At 36.7% G+C, this 15,916-nt stretch overlaps 1 protein-coding gene across 1 annotated transcript; it reads left to right on the forward strand.

The window, feature by feature from the left end:
* Positions 1–1,062: 1,062 nt before the first annotated feature.
* Positions 1,063–14,826, forward strand: slc45a2 (solute carrier family 45 member 2). The gene is made up of 7 exons (XM_056268270.1): positions 1,063–1,864; positions 2,462–2,638; positions 5,741–6,087; positions 8,292–8,435; positions 12,226–12,349; positions 12,693–12,898; positions 14,579–14,826. The coding sequence occupies exons 1-7, from the start codon at positions 1,414–1,416 to the stop codon at positions 14,792–14,794; spliced, it is 1,665 nt and encodes a 554-aa protein (XP_056124245.1). The 5' UTR covers positions 1,063–1,413; the 3' UTR covers positions 14,795–14,826.
* The last annotated feature ends 1,090 nt before the right edge of the window (positions 14,827–15,916 follow it).

The raw sequence follows: 15,916 nt of genomic DNA on the forward strand, positions 1-15,916 counted from the left end.
ATTGTTGGTGACCTAAGAGAATGGTATTGAAATAAAACCAATTAATGACTTGGTTTAAGATGAAAATGATCTGTTGTCATTATTACATTACTACTATTATGTTACTTGTATAATAATTTGGGATAAGTAAGATATTTAAAATGTTTTTGAAATAAATATTTTTGTTCACCAAGGCTGCAAGACTGTAAAAACAGTAATATTGTGAAATATTATTACAATTTAAATAACTGTATTCTATTTTAGTACATTTTACAATATAATTTATTTTTTGTGATGGCAAAGCTGAATTTTCAGCAGCATTACTCCAGTCTTCAGTGTCACATGATTCTTCAGAAATGATTCTAATATGATGATTTTGGTGCTTCAAAAACTTTTCTGATTGTTATCAATACTGAAAACAATTGTGCTTAATGTTTTTGTGGAAACCATGATACATTTTTCTCAAGATTCTTTGATGAATAGAAAGTTCAAAACAACAGCATTTATTTGAAATCGCAGTCTTTTACAATTATAAAAGTCTTTACTTTCACTTTCGATCCATTTAATGCATCCTTGTTGAATACAAGTATTGATTTCTTAAAAAAAAAATCTTCCTGACCCCAAACTTTTGAATGGTTGTGTATTTTCAAAATCAGAACAGAAATCTTACAGATTAAGGAAATCCTATTAGTAAACCAGAGGAATGAGTTACATAAAAATATGTCCTAACTACTCTAGCCTGAAATCGATTCTCATTCACATAGAGATATGTGAGGAATGTGGCATTTTAATGCATGTGGCACCATCTGACCGGTTGCTTGTGATCGACCTCTATAGATTAAGTCCAAGAGAGAGTGGATGATGTTCCGTGAGAAGCTCACATGATTGTTGAACAGACTCTGTGAATGTCTCATGACAGTCAGCAACAGAGGTTAGTCGTGTGAATGGAGAGGGAACATTGCGTAGGGTGGTAAGCTTTGACTCGTTGACTATAAATACGTTGCCTCCTTTTTCCAACCCCATTGAGGCCGTCTGCAGAGGAATCACATGGTATTTCACTTGATTTACCTAATGGGCAATTTTTCATAACCTTTATATTTCCACAAACACTCCAATGTTCCCTTTATCTGATAGCCATTTGCAATTACGTTAACTATGTTTTGTTGGTTCTGTCTTGCACTTAACTTCTAACCTCTTGTAACCCAGGAGGAAGAGAAGACCATATACAGCTCATAATCTTTGTCACGTGCTTACAACCGACTCCACCAGCGGCCTTTGGCAACAAAGACTGGGGGAAAAAAGCAAGGCTTACTTCTTTCATCCCAGCAAGACCGCCACCTTCTTTTCTTCTCAGCTCAGCTCACATCGTGAATACTAGTCTTAAATACTCGCTCAGCTATGCAGTAGGAATTAAGATTTTCAACACAGAGATCCATGACTCTCCTAACCGAGGACCAGCCTTGCAGGTTCTCTGCACCGGACAGCCCGCTCGCATCAATGGAGCACTACCCGGTGGACTCGGGACAGAAAGAGGACTATTTGGACAGTATGGAACCGGCTGTTTTTGGAGCGGTGGAGCCTCTCAAGCGCTCAAGAGGAAGGCTTATCATGCATGGCATGGTCATGTTCGGAAGGGAATTCTGCTACGCTGTTGAGGCGGCATTTGTCACGCCGGTGTTGCTGAGTGTTGGACTTCCCAAACACCTGTACAGCCTGGTGTGGTTCATCAGCCCTATTTTGGGTTTTATCCTACAGCCTGTCATTGGCTCGGCAAGCGACTACTGTAGGTCACCATGGGGCCGAAGGCGACCGTACATACTCTTACTGGGGATTATGATGTTAGTGGGCCTGACTTTATTTCTAAATGGAGATGCTGTTACATCAGGTAGGTGTTGCTAAAGTAAACGTGATGGATCTGTCTAGAATATCAAACCGGGAGCTACTTGTGTCTAGTAGTTACAATTTGCTGTAATATTCGACAAAGTGGCAATGTAATTTTAAAAACAGTAAGCAAAGTTTATCTGTTTTCACTTGACCGTTGAATATGTTGTTAGGTTGGAATGTAAAAAGATGAGAATAAACAGGAGAGAAGCAGATATAGGAACTGCAAATGATTTAAAATGCTTTTTTTTGAAAATGTGACTCAAAATTTGTCCATCCAGAAATTAGACAGGAAAATAACACAAAATTTTGTACAGCGTGGAAAATTGAAACCGATTCACACTTTTATTTTAGTTTATACATTAATTTATACACTGCAAAAGACTAAAAGAATAGGAACATAACTGGGGGAAAAAAAATATTTTTTATTGATTTCTTAATCGTCATAATTTTTTAATTATGCATTAACAAATTGTTGCCTTCTGATTGATGTCCTGACCTTAAGTTTTAAAATCTATAAGAAGTCATATTCAATGTATTACCATTGAATGTATAAGGAGCTTTTGATGAAACTAAGCTTGATGTTGTTTCTCTCCTCCAGCTATACTAGAGGATAGAAATGTTAAAAGGACATGGGCCATCGTGGTGGTTATGTTTGGAGTGGTGATGTTTGACTTTGCTGCGGACTTCATTGACGGACCCATTAAAGCCTATTTGTTTGATGTGTGTTCTCATCAGGATAAGGAGCGAGGTCTTCATTATCATGCCTTACTAACAGGTAAAAAGTTAATAAATGGTTTGCTTGGTCTTGCTTTCTATGATAAAAAAATCTCTCATTAACCTTTATTGATAGGTGCATTGAATTAGCAAGACAAAGACTTGCTTTAACAGAAACAAATCTAGCTTCTAAACGCAAGAAAAATACATGTCTCATCAAAAGATGGTTGTCAAGTTACCTTGACAATTCCATAAAGAACACCGCAATATACCATACTCTTCTGTTGATACAGAGATGTTCTGAAGCATTATTAATCATGACATTATGCCAGTTTAAAATACATATAGCACTTTTTTTTAATTAAGTGAGTGCTGTTGTGAAAGACTACTGCGTTTATTTGTTGGTTGACTTTCATTAGTGACTTTCCTTGGTGTCATGGTTATTTTCATTATAGATTGCAGTAATATAATGTCATCTAGATGTCATCCACTGCAATGGCATTCATAGATTTTTAAGTGTGCGCATACATACATTTCCAAGTACTTTTTATGGCCACTGTGCATCTGAAACATATTTTTGTTTTATGCCATTTTGATCTTGATGAGAAATTAAGATGTGCATGTTTTTAATACCGCTGCAGGAACTGATACATTACAGATCGTTATAATATGAAGCTGACTGACAGCATTTTTCATAGGAGCATTTTTGAAAGCAGACCCTTGTGTGAAATTGTCTGGCACTATGGCAACAGTCTGTTTCCTCTTTCAACATCTATAACATGGTCGTTTGCATGCTTGGGTGCCATATTACTGTTGTAACTAAACATCTTGCTTTCTGTATGGCAGCAGTAAAGCCTTAACAAAACATAAGAAATGCTGCATGTGTCTTCTAAACTCTCAGTAAAATCTATGCTGTTTACTGCTCGAAATCTTAATATCTTTGGAGGAATTTGTTTCTGCATGTTTCATCACTGTCATGCATGAACTTGCATGATCTGAAAAGGGAAAAAAGCCATCTAAGATAACAGCACAAATCTCTTCAGGAAAAAAAGGAAAACGACATATTAGTCCGGCTACTAAAGACACGTGTGCTTTCAGTCTTGTATGGAGAGCATCTACAAGACAAAAGGGTGTCTTTTCACTCACTGATTTTTAGGAAGTGTGGAATGTAGTGTACACTAAATAATGAATCAAACAAAGTTACCGGTATTTAATAACCAAGGTGCTGTTTTCTATATAATCGATTTTATGTGTTCTTATACACTAAAATCATCATAAAAAAATTGCTTGTAAGAACGTCATGAGGTCTGTTATCCAGTTATAGTAAAGCCTTGTGTCGGTCAGGCACCGAGGGGTCTGTGTGCACCCAGGGTATCCTAATCCAAACAGTCCCAGTCATGTGCTGAGATCATGGGTTGGAGCTGAGAGCTTCAGAGCCACATGACTGGGTCGTTTCTGTGGCTCAGGGGTGTAAGTGTGTAATTGCGCATAACCCTGGGTGTTTTTTATTTCTTTGTGGTCTGCTTTTTCTGGTTTTTGAGACAAAATGGCACACAATATGTCCTGAATGTAACATGACTTTGATTACAAAATAGAACTTCGCTCTTTTAAATGCAATACTTAATTTGCTTTTCTCTGTATTTGACCAAAATTGTGTAATTTCATTATCACTAAAACCACCTGCCCTCAGACTATAACTCAATATTTCATGTTAATTCGTAAAAAAAAAAAAATCATGTAAAAAGTCATGTTTCAATATCTATTATAATATATACATATTTATATTTTTGTTATATAGTAGTGTAAATATCTATTATACTGTTATGTAAAAATCCAAATACTGTAAATTCTGTCCTTTTGGACTTTCTATTCATCAAAGAATCCTGAAAATAAATTCATGGTTTCTTTAAAAATATCAAGCAGCACAATATTTTTTAACATTGATAATAGAAATGTTTCTTGAGCACCAAATCAGCATATTAGAATGATTTCTGAAGGATAATGTGACTGAAGATTGGAGTAATGATGCTGAGAATTAAGCTTTGCCATCGCATACATTACATTTTTTAAATATATATTAAATAGAAAACGGTTATTTTAAATTGTAAAAGTATTGCACAATATTACTGTTTTTACTGTATTTCTGTATTTTTGATCAAATAAATGCAGCCTTGGTGAGCGAGACCCCCAAAATTTGAGTTGCCAGTGTAACTTTTGGTAGTGTATCTTTTAAAAGAAAATGACTGCTACGTCATGGCAGAAGGAAGAGGTTAATTTGGAAAAATATGCACACTTTAAACGATTTACTAGCCTGGGAAAACCCAGACAACTTCCGGCAAATTTAGATTTGCTCTGAAAGTTAGTCTGGCAAAGAGCTCATTCAAGCCCATTTCCAATCCGTCGAAATTAAGGCACCAATCAGAAACGTTGGGGCGGGCTTTACACGATGACGACAGCGCTGGGATTTTGAAGCAGATTTTGTAGCCTACATTACAAAGATGGATGACGCCGTCGAACATCACTCGTTCGAATCAGCTATCGCGTCTGTTTTAAGCGATTTGAACGTTTCCTTTTTGTTAAAAACCGAGCAAAACACTCCGGGATGTTTATGCCGCTCTGCATACGTCATCTCCTTCATCGCTTTAATTGGTTTTAGGTCTATCCGCGACGTCCGTTGGTGACGCCCCTCTGGAAATGATTTGTCTATGACGCTTTGCCAGACCATAACTCACTTACAACTGAGAATGGTCTGGTTTTAACCAGGCTAACGATTTACAGCATATTGTATGTAAATATTGTCAGTATCATCAGATATTTATAAAACATTACTAAAATAAGGGTATTTCAAAGTCAGTCTTTATCATAATGGGTTTCCTTGCATGTTTCACCAGCTAAACAACATCTCGTAGGTTCAGATTTTTGTTTTAAAATGGCACAGCCTTGTTATGTCAACCCTGTCACCCATAGGTACTATTGGCAGCCCCAGCAGAAAAAACACAATGGCTCTTGTTTTTCACACGTGAGATGTGCAAATGGTTATTTTAAGTAACATGGTCAGATTTCCTGTGGATTGAAAACATGCCGTCAAAGCTTTTAGTTGCTCAGAAAATCGAGTGTGAATTTTTTTTTTTTTTCTAAAGCAATCTGATGTGCTTCTTTTCAGGTCTAGGTGGAGCCTTTGGATACCTGATTGGAGCCATGGACTGGGGTCACTCTGCTCTTGGATTTGCACTGGGTTCAGAGTACCAAGTTATCTATTTTTTCTCATCTCTAACCTGGGGCGTTTTTCTCACCATGCACCTTTTCAGCATCCCAGAGAAACCATTAATTAAAGATCATGGTTCAGACTCTTGTAAAACCGCCTCACTGCTCCTGGAAGGCCCGCATCATAATGGCTATGGTGCGGTACCCATAGAACTGCCACCTCTGCCTGAAATGAGGCAGCGCTCGTTCTCTGCCCTGAGTGAAGCCAATGCAGTCACGCCCAGTGCCAAGCAGCCTAACAGTGAGGTTGGTCATTTGTGTTACTTTGAATCCTTTTCATGTGGCTTTTATTCTTGGCTTCAGTCTGCATCCAATTTCCCCCCACATTTTAATGACCTGTTTCAGACCTCGGAGCAAAAGCCTTTGTGAGCTGTAATTAGGTTGTGTATTGTTCATGCTCCTCACAGAAAGAGTTCCTCGTTTAATTGATAATGAAAATCAGCACATGCTTTTTTTAGTTTATTAAAAATACAACAAATAATGGCGCATTAAGAGGTCTTTGTGGTGATGTGTTGTACTCATTATGGCCATATGTGTGACTTGATTGTGAAGTTCAAAGATTCCCTAGTGGAAAAAATGTACACCCTTTTCAAAGTTCTCACTATATTTTATTAGTTCATTAAGTGTTAAACAAGTCTCAGGTTTACCATTTAAAATAGTTGCATAATATAGCAGGGATTTTAGACATCTGAGTCTCATTATACGGTGAGGTCCAAAATCCTGAGACCACTATAATGCTTATACAAGTAAAAGATGATGCTTCTTTTTTGCATTTGTATTAGTAAAAAAAAAAAATATTCCAGCCTAACAAGTTCAGCAAAATGTTGAACAGTGATTAACCATCTAAAATAGTGCAGTATATTTCTTGTTTATTTTATGTAATAACTCGACTCTTTAAAAAATATATATATCCGTAAACTTTATTTATGGATGGTAAACCACATATTTTTTGTTTGGTCTCAGGCTTTTGGACCACAGATTTTGGATGATCATTAGTGTCTCAAATCCTGTTTCAGATCATCATTAGAATGCTCCTTCTGAATCATAAAAATTGGGCATGCTCTTTGTAAAACCTACGCATTTGAAACTTAACCTAGACTGAAATTTGTCATGCCAGTGAGTCACACCAAGTGATGCTTTAATGCAGCTTATTTTTAGTTCTGTAAAATGATTCCCCAAATTCTACTATGCACTTCACCACCCAAATTGATGCTTCTATATGTCTGTATAATTAGGGTAAAAAATATTTACACTGTGTTGTAGTTTGATACCCATAACAGCAAAGCTCTTTACTTTACTTTTAAAACACCTCAGACCCCAGAGGGTTAATGTTCATATATCAAATTGTTAATGGCACTAAGGTAAAAGGAATTGTACATCTCACTAATCCTGTCAGTCTAGACTCCAACTCAGTCAGAGTCTCGCAATCATTAACCTGCTACAAACCTCTCATATCTGCCATCCTGAGAAAGAGTTCTATTCCACCAAACACTGCTCTTGGTCAACATGTTAGAACCTTTAGTTTTTGTTAATGTACGGAAGTGATGGGAGGCTTGTTTCACTGGCTGACAGATAAAACATTGATACATGTCTTGAATGAAACACAGAGAGGTATAAGTACCTCAGGGAAGTTGTATTGAAATCATGGAAGACATCAGTTGCATTTCATCCATGAGAGAGCAAAATTACATTTTGGCTCTAGAGATAATAAAAGCATTTCTAAAAATGTCCTGTAAATTAAATATATTAAAATATACACACACACACACACACACATATATATATATATATATATATATATATATATATATATATATATATATATACGGTATATGTGTGTGTGTGTGTGTGTGTGTGTGTGTGTGTGTGTGTGTATTCATAATAATAATTATAATGTATTCCATGCATGTGAATAGTGATAAGTTGCTGATTTTAGCCCTTCAGTCTTCATATTCATTACAAGACCAAATCAACAACTCTGTTCATTAGAGGAATCATTTAGTTGTTTCTCCCTATTGGCCAACCAATATAATTGTTCCATCAGCAATTGAGTTTTGGCATCAAAAGGATTTTAAGTGTTTTTTTTTTTTTTTTTACAGAGACCACCTCTTGACTAGAGATATCACATTAATGAGCAACCCTTTAAAGGTTATGGAAATCTTTATTACATTCTTAATAACATTGTCTTGAGAAAGTCACACCGATATAAGGGTCTCTTCAGCCCATGTTGTCAAATAATTGGTAAGATTATCTTTCGAAGTGTGTCAGTTTAATTATTTTAGTATTAAAGTACATTCTCATCCCAGTATGAAGTGCAGAGACGACTATAGGATCCACGTACTGCATAAAGTTGATATGTTTCTTAAATGTTGTCTGGTAAGTGTTGTTGGTTTTGAGCTTTTGAACCTTTCAGAAGACATTATTGACCTGTGTACATAACTGTGTTTCAGGGACAGAAGAGGTTGAGCCTGAAATCTCTGCTGTCAGCTATGATCAGCATGCCCAGCCATTACCGCTGTCTATGTGTGGCTCATCTGTTGGGATGGACAGCCTTCCTGTGCAACATGCTTTTCTTCACTGACTTTATGGGTCAGGTGAGGGAATGAGACTTTTTTTATTTATGGAATTTGACTTTCCCAGTCGTGCTTAGTTTTGCACATCCCTATCTTTAAAGAGAGGGATCAGTACAGCCGTAAAATACATATGCTGACACTCCAGTCTAGCCTTTAAATGAAATCCCTGACCTACTGAATTCAGTCAAGCATAAAACTGCTAGACACATAGGCAGAGTTTCACTTTTGTGCTTAGCGGGGCACCTTCCGGCAGACGGGAGGTTATTACTTAATAAATAAATAAATAATAATAAAGGAATTAAATAATTTCAGGAATAAAAGGAATAGGGAATAAATAAATAAGATAAAACAAGTTATAGGTCTAATAGTTATAAAGTAATTTAAACTATTTGCAAATAATATTTTATTTTAAAATGTGCAATCACTCTTATTAGTATGTCAAATATGTCAAGAAAGCAAACGTTTTTTTGTCTCGTCACATTTATTTATGAATTGCATGCATATTTTCAATTCAAAACAGCAAAATTTCATATAAAGTTGAGTAGTTTGCATCACTAGATTGCATCACTTTTACTGTCGGTGGCTTGATATTTCTCTTAGCACGTCGTTCGTGGTTTGACTAGTCGAGACTGTTTTCCAAAGATGGCTCCTGTCTGTATACACGAAGTGGACTGTCTTTATAAAATATCTTCTTATTAAACGGTCTGTACACTTACAAAGTTCTCAATGCTTCATTTTGCATGTAGGGACCCTCATTATGTTACTGTGTTAGTGTGAGGCTATTTTGAGCCTTGTTAGTGGTATTAACTAGCGATTTCTTTTTACTTATTAAATGCCCCCATTACTAGCGTTATACGCTAAACAGTTTTTAGAGCTAAACTCTTTACATTCGATTATCATGAAAACAAATCTCAGAGAACGGTTGACTAGGTACCAATGTTTTATTAGACCAAAGGTTCATTTTGCGCCGGAGTTCTCCTTTAATAACTCTGGTTTTGTAATGTATTCATGACATGTGATGGACAAAGCTCTATTGTCAGCATCATTTCTCCAGTCTTCAGTGTCACATGATCCTTCAGAAATGTATTCTAATATGCTAATTTGCCGCTCAAGACATTTCTAATTATCATCAATGTTGAAAACCGTTGTGCTGCTTCATATGTTTGTGGCAACCATGATACATTTTCCTTCAGGATTCTTTGAGAAATAGATAGTTAAAAAGAACAGCATTAATTTGAAATAAAAATCATTTGTAGCTGAGTGTGCTGAGGAATAACCAAAAATGTGTTGGAATGTGTGTCCGAATGAATGAATTCACTAAAATGATTCAGTTTAGAAATGTCAAGTGTAATACCAGTTTTTTTCTGACCTTTGTCTAATTGACAGGTTTTATTTTTTCTTTTACTTTAAACTGGCTAAGGAAACAAATACACTGCTGAACAATAACCAATAACTTTTATTCTATAATATATATTTTTTCCTATATTGTCCTAATGACAATTTTATGATTGGTTTGTGTACTACAAACACTTGTGCATTAAGTCATCATGTATTTTATGTAAAATTAAAAAAAATTAGAATAGAATAAGGCAGAAAATATATTTTATAATTTCTGTAACGTAATAAAGATTGTGTGTTTATTGTCTTCAAGTTCCATTAGTCAAAACGTGTGCATTTTATTCAGCTACAGCGATAGCTGGAGGCCTTTGTCCATAAGGGATTTCCTGGAACGTCATAAATACCTCTTTTAGTCGTTTTGGATTTTTTTGCGCGAGGGCTATCTCTGGCTTTAAGTTTGAATAAAAAAAAATACATGAGAGTGTTTAGCGCTCCATAATGTTCACAAAAGTATTCTACGTCCATGTCTCTAACATTCATCTTTATTTACACTCACTTAAAGGATTATTAGGAACACCTGTTCAATTTCTCATTAATGCAATTATCTAATCAACCAATCCCATGGCAGTTGCTTCAATGCATTTAGGGGTGTGGTCCTGGTCAAGACAATCTCCTGAACTCCAAACTGAATGTCAGAATGGGAAAGAAAGGTGATTTAAGCAATTCTGAGCGTGGCATGGTTGTTGGAGCCAGACGGGCCGGTCTGAGTATTTCACAATCTGCTCAGTTTTCTGGGATTTTCACTCACAACCATTTCTAGGGTTTACAAAGAATGGTGTGAAAAGGGAAAAACATCCAGTATGCAGCAGTCCTGTAGGCGAAAATGCCTTGTTGATGCTAGAGGTCAGAGGAGAATGGGCCGACTGATTCAAGCTAATAGAAGAGCAACTTTGACTGAAATAACCACTCGTTACAACCGAGGTATGCAGCAAAGCATTTGTGAAGCCACAACACGCACAACCTTGAGGCGGATGGGCTACAACAGCAGAAGACCCCACCGGGTACCACTCATCTCCACTACAAATAGGAAAAAGAGGCTACAATTTGCAAGAGCTCACCAAAATTGGACAGTTGAAGACTGGAAAAATGTTGCCTGGTCTGATGAGTCTCGATTTCTGTTGAGACATTCAGATGGTAGAGACGGAATTTGACGTAAACAAAATGAGAACATGGATCCATCATGCCTTGTTACCACTGTGCAGGCTGGTGGTGGTGGTGTAATGGTGTGGGGGATGTTTTCTTGGCACACTTTAGGCCCCTTAGTGCCAATTGGGCATCGTTTAAATGCCACGGCTTACCTGAGCATTGTTTCTGACCATGTCCATTCCTTTATGGCCACCATGTACCCATCCTCTGATGGCTACTTCCAGCAGGATAATGCACCATGTCACAAAGCTCGAATCATTTCAAATTGGTTTCTTGAACATGACAATGAGTTCACTGTACTAAAATGGCCCCCACAGTCACCAGATCTCAGTCCAATAGAGCATCTTTGGGATGTGGTGGAACAGGAGCTTCGTGCCCTGGCTGTGCATCCCACAAATCTCCATCAACTGCAAGATGCTATCCAATCAATATGGGCCAACATTTCTAAAGAATGCTTTCAGCACCTTGTTGAATCAATGCCACGTAGAATTAAGGCAGTTCTGAAGGCGAAAGGGGGTCAAACACAGTATTAGTATGGTGTTCCTAATAATCCTTTAGGTGAGTGTATTTACCAAGCTATTAGATTTCAATTTAGCACTCCCCACACTGAAAAATAGATCAATAATGCTTTGAATTGTTGTTAAAAGATAGCAGTTTCTTTTTCTTATTTTCCCTCGCACAGCTATCAGTGTTGAATTGAGATAAATGAGTAAATCTCCTTGTAGGCGGCTGAAGTGTAAAGAAAGTTGTACTGCTGACCTCAACAAAGTGGAAAACGTTCATTGCAGCTGATGCAGTGAATAGACATTCTTAACAGGATGTATACTAATATGATTAGATGTGATAGCGGTAACAAAAAGCTTGATAAAATTAAGAAAATGCCTCCATCTTTGAGAGGCGATGGTTATTAAAGGAACTAGATGAAATCTATCACCTTAATGAATGAGTTTGAAAGAAAAGTGTATTTTCTAGTTTAAGGTGAGCATTATAATAACTCTCTCAGTAACTAACCCCCACAGATCACAGCAGAGGAGAGGATGTTGAGGAGTCCCTTTTATTTGCCATGTCATGTCTAAATGGAAAAAAGCCTTGTGATGTGCTGGTTCACTGTAGTATAATGGAAAAAGAGACACCTGTGGAGAGGTTCAGCTCTGCATTTAAGTGTTTTTAACCCATTTGACCAATGGCTGATGAATTGCCTAAGATATGATGATGTCACATTCTTTATCTTATGTAACATCCCTGGGATCTGTGTATCCATCTTTAGATTGTATATAAGGGGAACCCATATGCTGAACACAATTCTACCTCCTATGCGACGTATGAGAGAGGGGTTGAAGTGGGCTGCTGGGGCCTGTGCATCAATGCTGTCTCCTCTGCACTTTATTCATGTGAGTAATATTAAACCATAACTCAACTGTTCATTCTTCTTGACTTACAGTCACATAATAAATGGCCCTACCAAGTCAGTCTGGGGTTGAAATTGTACAATACACTTTTTCTGAGTGTATGAGAGAGTCTCTTTCAACATCCTGTCATTCTAATTAATGCTGGAAGTCATATGTTATTGAAAAGGCAATTTCAGAGGGCTTTATCAGTCAAGACATTTTATCAGTGACATGAATGAGTCTGATCAGTTAATGTGTCTTTGCTATATTCATCCAATTCACCATTTGTTCTATATTAAAGGCCCTTATTCCAGCCACCTTAAATGATTTCCATGTGTCCATCCAGATGTGCAGAGGCTGCTCCTGCCATATATTGGCCTGAAGGGACTGTACTTCCTTGGCTACTTTGTGTTTGGTTTGGGAACCGGTTTGATCGGCCTATTTCCAAACATTGTAGCCACGCTGACGCTGTGTAGTGTGTTTGGAGTCATGTCCAGCACTCTCTACACCATCCCATTCAACCTCATCTCAGAGTACCACAAGGAGGAAGAGGTCAGTTTCAGAGTGTTACATCAGGTCAAAAAGGAACAAATCAGCAGTTTTATAAATTCATAAACAAGAAAATATACACTCTATGGGCACAACAAAATGGGCCCAACCAAGCCAGAAATGGGAAAATATTTGGTAGTCTTTTAATGGTCTTAACCATTTTAATCACAAATCACGGGTCAGGAAGTTAGCAAGAATTGCACAAATGCTGTATATTAGATAAAGCAACGTAGCACAGAATAGTCCAACATGCTAACAGCTTTCTACAGGAAGAAGAGTCCGTGTTCCACTTAATTTTAATGGCTTCAAACAGTTCAGGAGTGGTTGAAAAATGTCTCCCAGTTCATTTGAGTTTAATGTGAGACCAAATATTCACTATAGGGTTCAAATCTGGACTCTGACATTCTGGCTTCCCGTTCGCCACCTCAGAGTCGTACAGCTGCCTTATAAAAATCAGTATCTTTAACGCTTTGAACAACTTAGAACGTCAGTAGAGAAAGGCATATTCTCCACCATAACATTATAATACATCATATACATAATTCACCCGCTATATTGCTAAATGTACCGATTTTTCATATCAGCAGAAAAATATTTCTGAAGGATCAAATGTGACACAGAAGAATAGAGTAATGGCTGCTGAAAAGCTTTGCCATTACAGGGATAAAGTACTGTACATTTAAAAATATATTTAAATAGACAATAGTTATTTTACATCGCAATACATTTGTGGTTGTGTCTTTTAAATAAAAAGTCAATTCGTTTTTTTGTTTAATTTCATCTAATGCCAAGACTAGTCATTATCATAAAAAAAACACTTATGTGAAGAGGGTGGGTCATTTACCATCCTCGAGTGGTTTATTTTGTGATTAAAAACCATCTTACTGGACATTATTCTCCTTATTACATGGCTCCAAACAAGTAAATGCATAAAACTGTATTGACTTAATTGATATTGATAAATATTGATTCAAATAGAAATTATTTTATTAGATCAAACATAAGATGAGCAGTCAGCTTGCCCTAGACAACAGTACTTATTTACAAATGCTGCGATTTGACCAATAAGAACATCGTTCAATAAATATTGATGTAAGGCAGATTTGATCTGCTAGCACACACCAAACTGTGTTTTGTATCTAAAAAATAAAAGCTGTTTACCAAGAACATTTCTAAATTCAAGATCGATTTCTTAGTTTAAAACATTGACTTTCACTTTCCAAATCAAATATGGATTTGTTTAGCCTCTCTAAAATCCCTGGGATGTCTGAAGCATTAATGAAGTCACAAGGAAACAGAAAATTTTATTACAAATCGAAATCCCTTCCTGGAACTCAGACTGAATTATAATCGAGAAATTGATTAAACCCTGCTAAAATGCAACTTTGATTTTGTTTCTTGGCTGTTACTTGCACTTGAATTGTTCTCATCGTTATGTGTTTGTTCACAGAGCTCGAATGCTTGTGCATATGAGCATGCTTTCTTAGAACCATCAAAAAGCAAACACAATGCTCTCTGCAAGGCTTCCTGGTCTGTAGATCCACAGTGTTCTGCTCATTATAAATGACTTCAGATCTTCAGATGATCTTCATCCTTTTTGGAATGCTGTATAGACATTAATGTCTGTGTAATATTTTGTTAACGATAGCCCTTCTCTCATGCAAAGCCTCTCTCTTGTCATAGGAGCGAAGAAAATTGAGCAGTGATGAAGCAGCTCTTGAGAGCCGTGGGACTGGCATGGACTGCGCAGCTCTTACCTGTATGGTGCAGCTGGCTCAGGTCATAGTGGGAGCTGGACTGGGAGCCCTGGTCAATCTAGCAGGCAGTGTGATTGTGGTGGTGCTCTCTGCCTCAACAGTATCCCTAATTGGCTGCCTCTTTATTGCGCTCTTTATGTGATGTATAAGCCTCAAATAAATAACCTTTCTCTATTTCATGGTCCGTCTCCTCTATTCACTGAGAACGAGCAGGAAAAAGAAACGAAAAAGGTACATTTTTTTGGGCACTTAGCCAGACTCAAGTCAAGTCTTTGTTTTTGCACTCCCATTTACATGCCACACTCTCAAATAACAGCCTTCATCAGTGAAGTTGAAAGAAAGATTAGATGTACTTGAATAATAGTTGACAAAATTGCAAAATTTTGATGTTTTATGCAATTTCATTATTCGTTTAAGGTGAAATGTTTTCACCTTAAAAAACCAATGAGCATTATCATGTCCATTGTCAAACCCCAATAAATATTCACTTTTTATGCAAAACAATAACTGATTTAAGAAATGCTAACATTTTAGATTATCAATTGACTTTATTTCGGTGATAATCAATTTACTGTTGGCAGAGAGTTGCACCTCAGATGTAAACTGTTTCAGCTTGTAATTATTTTATGTATGCCTTTTTATATAGATTTAATTAGGACAAACATCTTTATGCATGTGGTGTAACTTTTTTTTAATCTGATGACAAAGTTGGACAAATCAATAAAATCACCTGCAAATAACTGACCAGATTTACACAGTCACAGTGATAACGATAACACAGCATTTACTGGATTTTTACTCTGCTAAAAAACATTCACATGCCTAAGATTAGCTGCTCAGCAGTCTTTTAACCTGGACAGGCTAGTATATTGGCTGATTATGGATGTTTGTTCAGAGGATTTTTTTTTCTTACCAGCAAACTCAACACATTACTGGATGTAAGATGTTTATCAGCAGGGTAATGGTTTACTTGTTCTCCAAAAGTACATATTGTGCCATACTGTTAGGTAAATATAAATCGGATATTGTTGATTCATGGTGAAAAAACAATGCAAATTCATATTTCTTTGTAAACCAACTGATACATTATTTAAGTATATGGATCCACATATGTGCTCTGACTAAAGTACAATTCTTTATACAACAGTTTTGCGCTCTAACTTGATTGTTTTCACAGTTCCAAAATAAATCTGTAAGCAGTGCCAAGAGGAAGTTGAACAGCCCTATAGGAAAGGGTTTCTCTTCTCTCAATAGTGAGAGGGGA

The sequence above is a fragment of the Rhinichthys klamathensis genome, unplaced genomic scaffold, assembly GCF_029890125.1.
Source record: "Rhinichthys klamathensis goyatoka isolate OS25496 unplaced genomic scaffold, OSU_Roscu_1.1 h1tg000270l_1, whole genome shotgun sequence".
Taxonomy (NCBI): Eukaryota; Metazoa; Chordata; class Actinopteri; order Cypriniformes; family Leuciscidae; genus Rhinichthys; species Rhinichthys klamathensis.

What these genes read in the sequence shown, in the direction of transcription:
- slc45a2 (XM_056268270.1), top strand. Translation starts at nt 1,414, where the DNA reads ATGACTCTCCTAACCGAGGACCAGCCTTGCAGGTTCTCTGCACCGGAC. An exon ending in TCACTGACTTTATGGGTCAG is followed by an intron (nt 8,436 to 12,225) that starts GTGAGGGAATGA and finishes ATCCATCTTTAG; the next exon opens with ATTGTATATAAGGGGAACCC. An exon ending in CTCCTCTGCACTTTATTCAT is followed by an intron (nt 12,350 to 12,692) that starts GTGAGTAATATT and finishes GTGTCCATCCAG; the next exon opens with ATGTGCAGAGGCTGCTCCTG.